The 15,310-nt window shown below is 41.8% G+C and overlaps 1 protein-coding gene across 1 annotated transcript; it reads left to right on the top strand.

Annotated features, from left to right (window-relative positions):
• Nucleotides 1-715: 715 nt before the first annotated feature.
• On the top strand, nucleotides 716-12,953 carry lipca (lipase, hepatic a). The gene is given in 10 exon segments (XM_088992532.1): nucleotides 716-923; nucleotides 3,822-4,009; nucleotides 5,616-5,795; nucleotides 6,941-7,058; nucleotides 7,129-7,362; nucleotides 9,917-10,162; nucleotides 10,260-10,374; nucleotides 12,351-12,569; nucleotides 12,707-12,777; nucleotides 12,780-12,953. Coding segments are annotated over 10 exon segments (1,515 nt in total). The 5' UTR covers nucleotides 716-823; the 3' UTR covers nucleotides 12,824-12,953.
• The last annotated feature ends 2,357 nt before the right edge of the window (nucleotides 12,954-15,310 follow it).

Genomic DNA, 15,310 nt, shown 5'->3' with positions numbered 1-15,310 from the left:
CCTTCCACAAATTGGCAGCATTTCCTTTTTTCCATGTTAACGCTTTGTTCCAGCTTCAGCTGTTGTTAAAGTGCTATATAAACCAACATGTATGTATTGCATTATATTTTGGAAAGCCACCCTCATTTCAAGCTGGTATAACTCCAGACCAGTGGTTCTTAACCTGGGTTCGATCGGTCTCAGGGGTTTGGTGGATCCTCCGCCACAGAGGTCCACTCCTCAGTCTAGTATGCAGTTAGTAGGCACAGTCATTGGAAGAAGGGTTCGGTGAATGAGCATATGAAACTGGTGATTAAGAACCACTGCTCCAGACCCATATCAATTAGGAATTAACTCTTTTTCTGTGGAAAGAAGATATTCTAAGGTTTCTAATGCTGCATTGAATGTTTATGCAGTCCTAAAAGTCAATATTCTGTGGGTCCTGGAATTCAGTTGACAATGACAAAAACCCTGGCACTGGAGAGGACACATTTTTACACGTCTGGCAGTGAATGAGTTAAATCCCATGAGTAGAGCGAAATAATCTGCATTTACATGTTTGAGCTCAGATCTTTGAAATGTTCATTCATTTATTATCGAACGCGAAGTACTGCAGTCACAGTATACAAGGTGGCCCATGGGTCATGTTGCATTGCATCAGACGGCCTCCCCACCGTTTATACCTCGACTATTTCGCAACCTGTTCGATCCTCATGTCCCGACCCGCCACTCTCCAATCCACCGTACTTTACCTTAGTCCACATTAGGCCATTAGGCCCCACTGACTGAAACATCGAGAGAACTGATCTCATTTCCAGACTTGACTGTGACACCTGAAGGAGCGATGAGCGAGTGTGATGCCCTTTTTGTGCTCAAACTCATGTGCTGTCTGCTGCTAACGTGTCACGCTGTAGATGGAAGGCGCACGAGAGGACATCCACCTGGTGAGTGAGGACATCCACCTGGAGTGCAGAATTAATGTCTTATTTCTATCTACCTATCAATCTATCGATCTATTTCTATAACTATATCTGTCTATGTATGTGTCTATCTCCTGTGTCTATTTCTATATACTGTATATATGTATCTCTCTCTCTCTCTGCCTTTCTCCCTCTCCCCCCCCCCTCTCTGCCTCCCTCTCTCTCTGCCTCCCTCTCTCTCTCTGTCTCTACCCCTCTCTCTCTAACTATATTTATCTATTTATGTCTATATCTATCTATTTATATATCTATATGTATGTCTGCCTCTCTCTCCTGCTCTCTCTCCTGCTCTCTGTCTCTGTCTCTGCCTCTCTCTCTCTCTCTCTCTCTCTCTCTCTCTCTCTCTCTCTCTCTCTCTCTCTCTCTCTCTCTCTCTCTCTCTCTCTCTCTCTCTCTCTCTCTCTCTCTCTCTGAGCTGGTCTAGGGCCAACTAGTAGGAGGGCCTCATCCGTCACCTACAAGCACCAAAATCCAACCCAATTCCTCCTCACATGTAATACTAGAAGCATACAAGAAGCCTACAATTCCAAGAAAATGCCTCAGAGTTAGTCCAAGTTGTGTTCCTAGTTCACCTCTGCGCGTGATTCCATATTGAGAGACTAAAAGTGGCATGAGATGGAGATAGATATTTTTCCATTTATTTGAGCATTTAATTGCTATACAGTTTAAGTTTGATGCACAGGTACGCTCATTGTGCTCACTCGTGGTACGACTTTTCATACCATTATGTCAACTACGTATGTGTATTTAAAAAAACGGTGCGACTAGTAATATAACATTGCACGAGTTAACATGTCGGTGTAGGTGGCATTAGTCACTTGCAGTTGCCTTCCTAGTGTACAAATTCTTCCACAGAATGATCTACTAGCGAAACACAATTGTTCAATACCAGTGCGCCAAATTGTCTACGAGTTATTTTCTAAAGGTGGCACGTTGTCTCCCTCTAGTGGTACCTGAAAGCATCACTGAATTACATATTCAAAATGCTTGGTACAATACAATACAATACAATACAATACAATACAATACAATACAATACATACAGTATTGATTTATATAGCGATTTAACAATAGCTGAAACTGTAAAAAAAACTCTTCATATCAAGTTAATATAAAGTAAAATGATAAACACAAAAACACAACACTAATCATGGATAGTCGTGCAATTCAGACCAATTTACTGCAGTATTGTCTTTTAATGATTAAAAATTGGAAGATAAAAGGGTCAAAATTGATAAAGATTCATGATAGGATCGAGGTAAAAAGTGATGTAACTAATGTTGGCTTTATTATTATTATTACAGTAAAGTCTCGTTATATCGATATCGGTTATATCGATAGTACCGCTTATTACGATATTATTTTCATTTCCCTTGCACATTTCTAGTCTTTTTATGTATAATTAGTACCGTTTAGTACGATACCCGGTTGTTACGATAATCTGGTTATTACGGTGCTCCTTTTCATCCCCCGCCGGCCATTTTTGTTGTTTACATCGATATATCCGTCGCGCCATTGGTCAACTTGGTCACGTGTCTTGTTACGTGAGCCGCCATCGGTCGCGCCATTGGTCGACTTGGTCACATGAGCCGCCATCGGTCGCGATATTGGTCGACTTGGCCGTGTGACTTTGTCATGTGACACGCCATCGGTCGCGCCATTGGTCAACTTGGTCACGTGTCTTGGTTGCGTGTCGCGCCATTGGTCGACTTAGTCAGGTGACTTGGTTACGTGCCCAGCACCCGTGTAGCAGAGCCATTTTCATTTTCAGACGCTAGCTCGTGTGTAGCAGACGAGATTGAAGTGTTTGTGTTAAAAGGTAAAAATGGGAAGCAGAAGAAGATTGATGACTTTTTTAAATTGTATACATAATACAGTAAGATGTAAGCGTTGCAGTTTCCCTGTTGTGTTATGTACATGCCCACTGTACTGTATATGAATGCAATCGTTTTTTGCAACAATGTTTCTTGTTTTGTCTGCTGAAGCGCGATGATTTTGAAAATTATTAACATTCCATACTGTGTATTAAAGGACAGCCGATGTCACTTTTTATTCAAATGCAAATAAAAATGACTTCACGCCAAGACGTCTTGCATTGCTTGTGAATCCAAACAATGGCTTCAGATTCGGATAATATGCTTTCTTGTTACACATCCAGTTATGAATATGTTTCAAATACACTGTAGTTCTGAAGATTAAAGCATACATGTTTACAATCATTAAAGAATTATATGTGCCATTTTGAGGCAACATTGGGGGAACATCTCTCACCCAAAAAAAAAAGGGAGCTAATGGCCAGCTTCGTTTCTTATATGGCGCTTGGCTGCCCTCTTTTGGCGGCTTTTGTTTAATGCAGTTCGGCGCAGGATCGGATATATCGATAGTTCCGGTTATATTGATATTTTTTCGGACTCCCTTGAGTATCGATATAACGAGACTTTACTGTATTTTGTTGATATAGTAGACTTTGTTAAATACAATTCATCTGTGTATGAGTTTCATGCACAATAAATTGTTCGTGAGGACCTGAAGTCCACTTGTAACTGGAAACTTAAAGGACAACCGACGCCTCCGGACAGGTTGTGTCCATGTATTTTACAAAGTTTTGGGTATTTTCGATGCCATAAAAAGTTTTTTCTGGTGGCAGTTAGGAAACAGAAAAATGCTGTCAGTTGTCCTTTAAGCTTGAAATCAAGGCGATGGAATACATGCTCAAAGAAATGTTCTCATACATCGATATGTACCCTTGTATACGCTTTTGATATTACTCGTAAGTATTCACCTGAGAGCAAACATGAGTGCATGTGTGTGCATGTGTGCGTGTGTGTGTGTTTGTGCGTGTGTGTGTGTTTTCTCCCCGAGATGTGGCTGACCTGGATGACAAGAGGGTCGCTGTGAAGTCAAAAGAGCCCCACGTCAGCAGCTCGGTCTTCCGGCTTTTGGTGTCGAGGGAGGACACCTGCACACTGGAGCCGCCGCAGCTGCACGGCTTCTCGTCCTGCGGCTTCAACGCCACTAATCCCCTCATCATCATCACTCACGGGTGGTCGGTAAGGTCACGCTGCCGGCTGGCTTGCTTGTGAAGCGTAACGTGGACGACTCGCTGCGGCTACACCTGCGCAATTTAATGAGGGTCTATCAAAAAGATCACAATGCATACTTTTGATTGGATTAGTCATTGGACGCCTTGTTTTATTATCCTGCTTGTAGTTCATGCAGACAGTCTGTGTTAAATGTCCCTTTCATTTAAGAATTTAATTACATAAACTGAATATTAGAAACAACAAGATGACGTTCAGGTTTGCGATGGTGTAAACTGCAATGATGGTTTCAACAGGACGTGCACGCATTTTTTGGGGCGGGTTAGAACCCGCCCCATCGCTATTAAAAATCCATCAACAAAAGCATTCATACAATGAAGAAAAATCTGTGATATTTATTGATGCCATGTTTTCCTACCATAATCCGTTCCAGAAACCTGTTTGCCAAACTGATTTGTTTGAAAACTGAATCAGCATTTCCCATTATAATCAATGTCAAACATTTCAATTCGTTCCAAGTCTAGAAAACAACTATTTAAAAGCACTTTTTAACTATTTTACAGCATAAACTGCACACAGACGTAATAAGAGAGCAGGTCATATGTAATATACTATAAAAACAAACTTGTCACGGTTTGCAAGGTGGTGATGGTGGTGGATCCCAAAAAAGCAGGCAGGAGTGAACAGCAGGGTGTAATTGACAAATTGTATAAAATAAAGTGAGCAGGATCAAAATCTGACAGGGTGAAGCAAACACATCCAATGACGCGACAACCAATGGTCGTGCCGGGAGTCCTTTTAACTGCCACTGATTGGAATGATCAACACCTGTGCAGGTGACAGCGCCACCCGTTGGTTGCCAACCAGATCGTGACAATATTTTTTTTCATCAATTTTAACATCATTATAACAACATTGGACCATAGAAACATCTCTCTCTGTCTGTCACGGGGCGTGTTGGCACCTATCCCAGCTGTCTTTGGGCAGTAGGCGGGGGACATCCGGAACCAGTTGCTAGCCAATCACAGGCCACACTAACTTTTCGAACCATCCTTTACTTGCTTTAAAATCATACTCTACAGGGCCAATGCTAGGATCTTTTTTTCCCAAATCTTACTGCATTTGGTTGAGAACTGAATTTCAGTCATTTACTGCGGCATAAAAAACCTGGACGAGAACCGAGATGTTTTAAAATCAAGGTTTTACTGTATTATTTTATTTTATTTTATGTTATTACTATACTACTTGTATACTATATACTATACTATTTGTTTACAATTGAATTTTTATAGCAGGTGTTGTGTTTATTACTTGAAATTTCATCCATCCATCCATCCATTTTCCGTACCGCTTATTCCTCATTAGGGTCGCAGAAAAAAATCTCAGCAAAATGCTGAGATATGGATGATACTAATCTCAATAAGTAATCTTTAATATTTTGCAGCATGACTGTAACAAATATAAGAAACAGCTACCCGAAGTAAATTTATGGTACTACAACGAACCAAATATATAAAAAAATAAAAGTTGATCAAGTGAGTCTATAAAGCACTGAAGTCAACTCACTATCGCAACAACATGAACAAGAAAATTTTGTGTTGCGATCTTTGGTCAGATGGACGGCGTGATGGAAAACTGGGTGATCAAGTTGGCCTCCGTCCTCCAAACTCACCTGCGAGACGTCAATGTCGTGATAACCGACTGGCTACCCGTGGCTCACCAGCACTACCCCAGAGCGGCTAACAGCACGCGTGCGGTTGGAAAAGACATTGCGCATCTGTTGTCCTCACTCAAGGTAACAGAAGGCTTTTGACCGTTTCATCAACATGGCTGAAAACAACAACATGCTGAAAAATAGAAAAAGCAAAACTAACTAAAGGGAAGAACTGTCCAATTAAAAATACATTATATCCATGTGATAGAAAAAAGTATACCTAAACTAATAGGAGTAGAAAAAATATTTGGTCAGATGCATAAGACTGCTACCCTTGGATCTAATGGACTAATGCAAAGGTGTCAAATTCCAGGCCCAGGGGCCAAATATGGCTCCCCACATCATTTTATTTGGTGTGCGAAAGCAAATCAATCATGTCAAGTGCCATGATGCCTGTCCGAACCAATATTTCATACTATCCCATGTAAACCACAATAACAGTCATTATCTTTTACTTTAAATTTGAAAACTAGATAATCATTAGTTTGTGAGTTTTGTTTTTTCATGCTTGGGTGCCGATAGAGCGCTGGCCATAGCCTCTGGCGATATTTTCAGTTTCAGCTGTTGTTATATAAACTAATATGTATGTATTGCATGATATTTTGGACAGCCATCCTCATTTTAAGCTCATATAACTCCAGACACATATAATAATGAACTCTTTTAAGGTTTCTAACGCTGTGTTGAATGTTTATGGAGTCCTAAAACTCAATATTCTGTGGGTCCTGGAATTCGAGTGACAATGACAAAAACCCTAGCACTGGAGCGGACACATTTTTGCACATCGTCTGGCAGTCAATGAGTTAAAGAGAAAGTCAAGTTAGAAACTTTCTTAAACAAATGTTCTATGCAGCCCCACTAGTTTAAACACGTTATTCTGATTAATATTGAATTTGTGACATATGAATTAACTAGCAAAATCCCCCCGCCTCACCAACAGGCCAGCGATTTTGCTGTCGACTAAAAATGACATCACACGGTTCAGTTTCCAACCAATTACAGTTCAGCTTGTGATCATCAGATAGCCAAACTCAGAAAACAGTGAGTGATTGATTGACACCTGTGAGGCCATGATGTCGATAGGATGCCGCGATTAGACTACAGGGGCCTCATAGAATATATTGTAAAGGGAATTTTGGACTTGTTTACCTCTTGTGGAATAAATGCTGAATTGGCTCCCTGTAACATTAAGCAATAATAAATTACTATTACTCCCTCTCTCACAGGAGCACTACCAATACTCATTCCAGAAGGTTCATTTGATTGGTTATAGCCTCGGAGCTCACATCTCTGGATTTGCTGGAAGCCACTTTAAAGGACGAGACAAAATCGGAAGAATTACAGGTGAGTTTGAGCTGGAAAAATATAAAAATGTCTTCATTGCTATTCTTGTTGACTTTTGACCGTTGCGCAGGTCTGGATCCTGCTGGACCGTTGTTTGAAGGCATGTCGCCAACGGACAGGCTGTCGCCCGACGATGCCCACTTTGTGGACGCCATTCACACGTTCACCCACAAGCGTCCGGGCCTCAGTGTTGGTATCAATCAAGCTGTGGCTCATTATGACTTTTACCCCAATGGGGGCGACTCCCAACCTGGATGTGACCTGCACAACATCTACGAGCACATCTCCCAATACGGCATCCTTGGTAAGGTTATAGGTCATGACTGGTGAAAATATTTTTGATGCATCTTTTTTTTGTAGCAGTATAAAGTGGCACGTGGACACGGCTGTGTAGACTATTCTTAGCTACTGTACAGCATACCACAAAGACATTATTATTGTAGTGGTTCTACAAGGCTACTCACAAGATCAATATTTCTTTTCCCGTCACGTGCTGGCATATATTTGCAAAGGGAAAACATGTCAGTCAAACAGGAAGAGCCGCGTCGCATCCTCCTCCGCTGCTCTGTCATAACATTGTTTTTTCTTAATTGGTGCCGCCACCTCAAAACAGAGATTTGAGGAGCCTGGGTGCACTGAGCCCATTCATCTTTGCTGGTGTTGACAGTTTCTCCTTGTGTGCGTTGGAGCACATGAATTTAATTCCCTCCAGCTGAGCGGGAGCGGCTCGACGACTCACAGTGTTTTGGTGCCTCTCAATACAAAAAAAAGACAGTGAGTGCCACATTAAAGCAACTGTCATGATCGAGAGTTAATTAGTAACATGTATCTTTCCTTCGTGTGCTCGGTCCGTGCATCTGAGGCAAGCTGCCTCCGAGCTACACAGTTACATGATGACTTGAAAAAGGAAACTGACAACGTCAACGTATGACAGGTGTCAGCCTTAGACGGGTACTCTGTCCCCCTAATGTATGTACAGTATATCTTTAGGTTGTTATGAAAACCATTCACGGCCAAACAATGCCGAAGTCAGATCTGATGTCTACTTTCCAAAACAGTTTGTGGATTTTTTTCCCAGTACAAGATGAAAATTTTTACTTTCATACCGCCCCCCAATCATCCACAGGTGGTCTTATTAACTCATTGACTGCCAGACTATGTGCAAAAATGTGTCCATTCCAGTGCCAGGGTTTTTGTCATATTCACTCAAATTGCAGGACCCACAGAATATTGAGTTTTAGGACTACAAAAGCATTCAATGAAACGTTAGAAACCGTAGACTTTCTTCCTTCATCAGGAAAAAAACAGTTAATTCAAAGTTATATGGATCTGTATTTATATGAGCATGAAATGAAGGTGGCTGTTCAAATATATAGCCATGCAATACATACATATTGGCTAATATAGCACTTTAACAAAAGTGGAAGGTGGAACAAAGCGCTAACGTGGACAAAAGGCAAATGCTTCCCCCTTGTGGAAAAGAAAAAAAACATTGCTTGAGGTCTGAGCAGCGCTTTATCGGCACCGATGCAAGAAAAAAAAAATTGGGAATGGCGTTCCACGTCACACTTTTCAATTCCCGAATAAATTTGTGAATGGCAGCGAATGAGTTAATAAACCCAATAATTAAAAATAACAATTTACAATGGTAAATTCAATTCAATGTCAGAAAATCAGTATTGATGCCTTAAATGCACAAAAAAATGTGAATACTTCAACAGTTTTCGAAGAGTAATATTCTCCAAGTTGATTTTCTATAAAAAAACAGTAAACAGAGTATATTCACGGCATGCATTCTTTATCCTTAGCAAAGAAAAACAAGGAGTAACGCAATGACTGTTTATCGATAGCTGTATTATACTGCCCTCTTGTAGCCAAAGTGCAAACAACTGGAGCAAGTAATGTTTTTTTAAAACAATATACAGTAAAGTCTCGTTTTATCGATATTCAAGGGAGTCCGAAAAAATATCGATATAACCGGGACTATCGATATATCCGACCCTGTTTGCATGTAATTTTCTCCGTGCGTGCATAGAAATAGTATCGATATAACCGGGACTATCGATATATCCGATATCGATATAACGAGACTTTACTGTATTTTAATTAAAACTATACCTGAAGAAATACTTTCCATTCTATTCAGTTATGGGATGAATTGAGTAGTGTTTTTTTTTATGTTTTAAAATGTAAAAATGTCCCATCATGTTACAGTTTCGGCATCAATGGGCTACAGAAGCAGTTTTTGCACAGCACTGCAAGTGACTTGAATGTTGCTGTGTCGATGACCTTTTTATGTTTGGGGGCCTTTTACTGAGTGAGTTGCTTGTTCTGTAGCCACAAAGGGACATAAGTCTTCTTGTGCCGGTCCCATGCCCGGATAAATACAGAGGGTTGTGTCAGAAAGGGCATCCGACGTAAAAACTTGGCCAAAACAAACATGCGGATCAAACCTCTCAAGATGGAGGACACTGATTTGTTGTGGCGACCCCCTGAAGGGAAAAGCCGAAAGGAAAAGAAGACTGCAAGTGACTTGAATAAATCCAGCTATGTCAATGCTAAAGGGTGGCTTGGGCAGGCCAAGCCAATGGGCTATCACTTTTTTAGCGCTTTTCAACCTCTGGTACTCAAAGCACTTAACACTGTGCCCATATTCGACTACTAATGACACAGCAACTGAGGATTTCATGTCTTGCACAAGGATCAATGTGTTCACGATGGCCGGGGAGTGGGAAATAACCATTTTATCACTGAGCCATGCCACCTTGAAGACACAAAAATGCATGCATGGCCAACCCTCACTGAAAATGGTCTTGCTACGCCCCTGAGCAATGTCCCACTTTCATTCTATGCTGCAGGCTTTGGGCAAATGGTCAAATGCGCCCACGAGCGCTCTGTGCATCTGTTCATCGACTCCGTGCTCAACGAAAACCGTCCGATCAGAGGGTACAGGTGCAGCGACAACCGGGCCTTTAACAAAGGCCTCTGTCTGAGCTGCCGAAGGAACCACTGCAACACGCTGGGCTACAACATCAAGAAGGTCAGAATGGGAACACGCAACATGAGGTTCTACCTGAAAACACATTCCAGGATGCCCTACAAGCGTACGTCCGTCTACAAGTACTGTATCTCCTTTGCCGTTTACAGGCAGAAATGCTGCTTTGACTTGAATTTGGTTTGTTCTGCGATCTCCTCATACAGTTTATCATTATCAGCTGAGAATTCAGTTTGAGCAGCCCATTCAGAGCATCAAGCCCTCTTTGAGCATCTCTCTAACCGGCACCGAAGAAGAAAGCGAAGAACTCCCTCTCGCCTTGTGAGTACTTCTCTCCATTATGTGCTGTCAGGCATTATTGCAAGCAGAAGATCATTGATAAAGGCTGTGAATGTAATGCACTCCTGTGTGAAAATCTGCATTTTGGCTCTTAACTCATACATTGCCAGACATGTGCAAAAATGTGTCCACTCCAGTGCCAGGGTTTTTGTCATATTCACTCAAATTGCAGGACCCACAAAATATTGATTTTAGGACTATAAAAACATTCAAATGAAGCATTAGAAACCTTAGACTCTCTTCTTTCATCAGAATAAAAAGAGTTAATTCCTAAGTTATATGGATCTGTAGTTATATGAGCTTGAAAAGAGGGCGGCTGTCCAAATACATGGCGATGCAATACATACATATTGGTTAATATGTATAGCACTTTAACAACAGCGGAAGCTGGAATAAAGTGCTAACATAATAAAAAGAGAAAAGCTTCCCCCTTGTGGAAAAGAAAACAAAGCATTGCTTGAGTCCATGGCCAGCACTTTATCAGCACCCAAGCATGAAAAGAAAACCCTGAAAAAAAATCATGAATGCCGCTCTACGTCATATTTTCATCCATCCATCCATCCATCTTCTGCCGCTTATCCGAAGTCGGGTCGCGGGGGAAGTAGCTTCAGTAGGGAAGCCCAGACTCCCCCCTCCCCAGCCACTTCTTCTAGCTCGCCCTGGCGGATCCCGAGGTGTTCCCAGGCCAGCTGGGAGACATCGTCTCTCCAGCATGTCCAGGGTCGTCCCCGGGGTCTTCTGCCAGTGGGGCATGCCCTGGACACCTCACCAGGGAGGCGTCTAGGGGGCATCCTAATCAGATGCCCGAGCCACCTCATCTGGCTCCTCTCGATGTGGAGGAGAAGCGGCTCGACTCTGAGCCAATCCAGGATGACCAAGCTTCTCACCTTATCTCTAAGGGAGAGCCCACACACCCTACGGAGGAAGCTCATTTCGGCCGCTTGTATCCAGAAACTGGTTCTTTCGGTCACAACCGCTCGTGACCATAAATGAGGGTTGGGACGGAGATCGACCGGTAAATTGAGAGCTTTTTTTGGTTGAGCTCCTTCTTCACCACGACAGATCGGTACAAAGTCCGCATCACTGCAGACGCTGCACCGATCCGCCTGTTGATCTCTCGCTCCCTCGTACCTTCATTCGTGAACAAGACTCCCAGATACTTAAACTCCTGCACTTGGGGCAAGATCCCCTCCCCGACCCGCAGGGGGCACTCCACCCTTTTCCGACTGAGAACCATTGTCTCAGATTTGGAGGTGCTGATTCTCATCCCAACCGCTTCATTCGGCTGCAAAACGCTCCAGGGAGTTGGAGAGCTCTGCTTGAAGGTCCCAACAGTACCACATCATCTGCACAAAAGCAGAGATGCTATACTGTGGCCACCAAAACGGAACCCTTCAATACTTTGGCTGCGCCTACAAATTCTGTCCATAAAGGTTATGAACAGAATCGGTGACAAGGGGCAGCCTTGGCGGAGCCCAACCCTCACTGGAAACGATTCCGACTTACTGTAGTTATATGAGCTTGTAATGAGGGCGGCAGTCCTATTACATAGCGATGCAATACATACATATTGGTTAACATAGCGGCAATGAACTCTGACATTGGTTGTATAGGGACCGAAAGGCCCGTATCAGGCGCTCCTGTACCCCATACTCCCGAAGCACGATCCACAGAACTCCCCGAGGGACACAGTCAAACGCCTTCTCCAAGTCCACAAAGCACATGTAGACTGGTTGGGCGAATTTCCATGCACCCTCGAGGACCCTGCTAAGGCTGTAGAGCTTTTTAAAAAGGGGGACAACCACCCCGGTCTGCCAATCCAGAGGCACTCTCCCCGATGACCATGCGATGTTGCAGAGGCGTATTTTCAATTCCCGAATAAATTTGTGAATGGCAGTGAATGAGTTAATCAAATGAGATGTTGTATGTAATGTTGTTTCATTTGTCGACTTGGCAAGCACGGAGCAGGTTCTGGGGAATACAACATACACCTTCCTGATCACCACGGACAAACATTTGGGGGATTTGATGTCGCTCAAATTCCACTGGGAAGGTTCGGCTCTGTGGAAAGATGTGTGGAAAAGAGTGCAGACCATCATGACGTTGGGCGAACGGGACACCAAACCGCTGCTGACTGTGAGCAAAATCAGTGTCAAAGATGGCGACACACAAGAACGGTATGAAAACAAAAACATACTACGTTCATTATCAAGAAGTGTACAATGTGACATCAACCACTTCCTTGTGAATGTCTTTTCTCTCAATTTGTATTTTAATATTCTCACAGGCCCGTATGCTTTTTTTCTCTTACCAGGACATATTTTTGTGCCATGACAAATGAGGAACGGCATGTGGAAATGTCCCATGTTAAAGTGTTTGTGCGTTGCAACAAGATTCTGGAATGATGCACAAGAACAGGATGCACACCTAACTCCACCAAACTGTGGTACATCCGCTTCATCGACTGGTTTTAGCTTTGGGCTGCAAAAAACATGCAGTTCGACGACTCCATGGGATGGAAATAAAAAAGTCAGATGCAGATGCAACACTCAAACCCAAGACTTCAGCAATAAACTTGTAATTTCTGTTATTCGGCCTTTTCCCCTTCGACAAAACACAAACGCACATGTGAAACAATTTGACGAGGGTTGAACAACTCAAGAGCGAAGGTTACAAAATAAAGCAAGCGCTATCGTATACTATTGCACCAATGCTCACTTTCACTGTTCGATGACTAAAATTAAAAATCTTAAACCAGGGCTGAAATGTGGATCTTCTTTTCCTTTTGGCTTTTCCCTTCAAGGGGTCGCCACAGCGAATTAGTGTCCTCCTTCTTCAGAGGTTTGATTGGCATGTTTGTTTTGTTTGGCCAAGCTTTTACGTCGGATGCCCTGCCTGACACAACCCTCTATTTATCTGGGCTTGGGACCGGCACAACTTATAAGACAGTGGCTTGTGTCCTCTTGTGGCTACAGAACAACCAACTCTATGAACTTCATAAATATAAAGATGCTTGATAAAAAGGCAATGACATCAAGGATAATAACAATCGGCAACATTCAAATAAAGTAAAACTACTCACCATTTGATGACAATGCAAAATCGGTTCAATAATAATAATCAGTAATAATCACCATACGACTTATATAATAATTTCACTCTGCATGGTTTGAATTTGAGTGACCGTTGACCTCTCCAACAAGGCCGCCGTGTAGCCACGTCGTTTCACGGCTTCAACAATGTCATTTCAAAAGATTTGGATTTGCTTTTATTAATTCACAAATGGAAGAAAAATCAACAACTTTGTCATATTGTTGCTGCTAGGTGTATTATTTATGATTATACTTTTAATGCAAAGCTTTGGAACTAAAAACTTAAATACATTTCTAAACACTCAAACCGATCAAATTTGATCAGTCATCAGATTATCAGACTGAAATCAATTCTGGTGTACATAAACCAATTATTTTGACACAAATTTGTCTGACATCAAATAAACTTTGTACTTTTGAGCAAAGTGGTTAATTGGTGTTCATCTCAGCTCAGTGTGCTATTTTATTCTCTGGACGGACATAACTAATACCGGTACTCCATTTTTAGATAACTACATTGTGACAATTTACCTGTGTCAGAATAAGCCCTAGTCTCCCCCACTTTGTGATTTTTATGTATTTTTTAACATTTAGGTATTTATTTAAATTTAACAAAGTTGTTAGCGCTAGTTGCTAAAAATTAATAAAAGGTATAACGGTAAATCCCATCCAATCCAAATTAATTTAGTACCAAAAATAATGTACAGTGATATGTACAAATACAAAAAATATATATATTAGTTTTTACAGGTGCTTATAAAATACATTTATTATTATTATTATTGAGCGAGTTGCTTGTTCTGTAGCCACAAAGGGACAAGTCTTCTTGTGCCGGTCCCAAGCCCGGATAAATACAGAGGGTTGTGTCAGGAAGGGCATCCGACGTAAAAGCTTGGCCAAAACAAACATGCGTATCATACCTCTGAAGTTGGAGGTTACTGATTCGCTGAGGCGACCCCTTGAAGGGAAAAGCTGAAAGGAAAAGAAGAAGAAGTTAGCGCTGTCCTCTGTGGTGTGTGGAATGTAGAACATTTATATGTTACCTTAAAGGACAACCGATATAACTTTTGTTTCCTAACTGACATCAGAAAAACGTTTTATAGCATCTAAAGTACCCAAAATACGCAGGCTGATATTTTTAGTCAAATGAAAAACACCAATAAAAATGACTTAGTGTCCAAAATCTGCAAAAAAAATTGAGCTGCGAATTGGGCATTTTCAGAAAGTCCCGCCCCCAGTTCATCTTGCCTTGCTCGAGAATCAAGCCCCAAGACGTCTTGCCTTGCTCGAGAATCAAAACAATGGCTTCTGATTCGGAGAATATGCTTTATTGTTACACATCCAGTTATGAATATGATACAAATAGTTCTGAAGAGGAAAGTATCAATGTTTGCAGTCGATTAAAGGTTTTCAGGGTCATTGAGTGATCAAGACTGTGGTGTTTTGTCACAAAAAATGCAGAAGATGGCGGCAGAGCTCCCTTGGAAAGTTTTATTCTTCACCTTGGAATTTTTGTCAACGAATATCAGAGTTGTCTCGGTGTTACATACGATTCACCATTGCGTTATTTACGTGTTTTCCTTTTAATTTCGCCATCAACACGGATCAACACGTAGTTTTCAGACCAAACAAAGAGGTGATGCAAGGTATGTCCTTTCTCGGTGAGGGGCGTTCCTTTAGTGACATAGGGTGAGGACTCGTCACCAACTCAAAAACAAGACTTCAGCAATATTCAGCGCGAGTCTTAAAACGTAAAATATAGCTATATGCGGTGGAATCTTTGTAAAATACGCTCAGTAGAAGTCATTTGAAGCCATTTTACAAAT

This window comes from Hippocampus bargibanti, linkage group LG03 (genome assembly GCF_051943395.1).
Source record: "Hippocampus bargibanti isolate YZ-2025 linkage group LG03, ASM5194339v1, whole genome shotgun sequence".
NCBI lineage: Eukaryota > Metazoa > Chordata > Actinopteri > Syngnathiformes > Syngnathidae > Hippocampus > Hippocampus bargibanti.
Note: the sequence above shows the minus strand (reverse complement) of the source record. Positions and strands in the feature narration are given on the sequence as shown.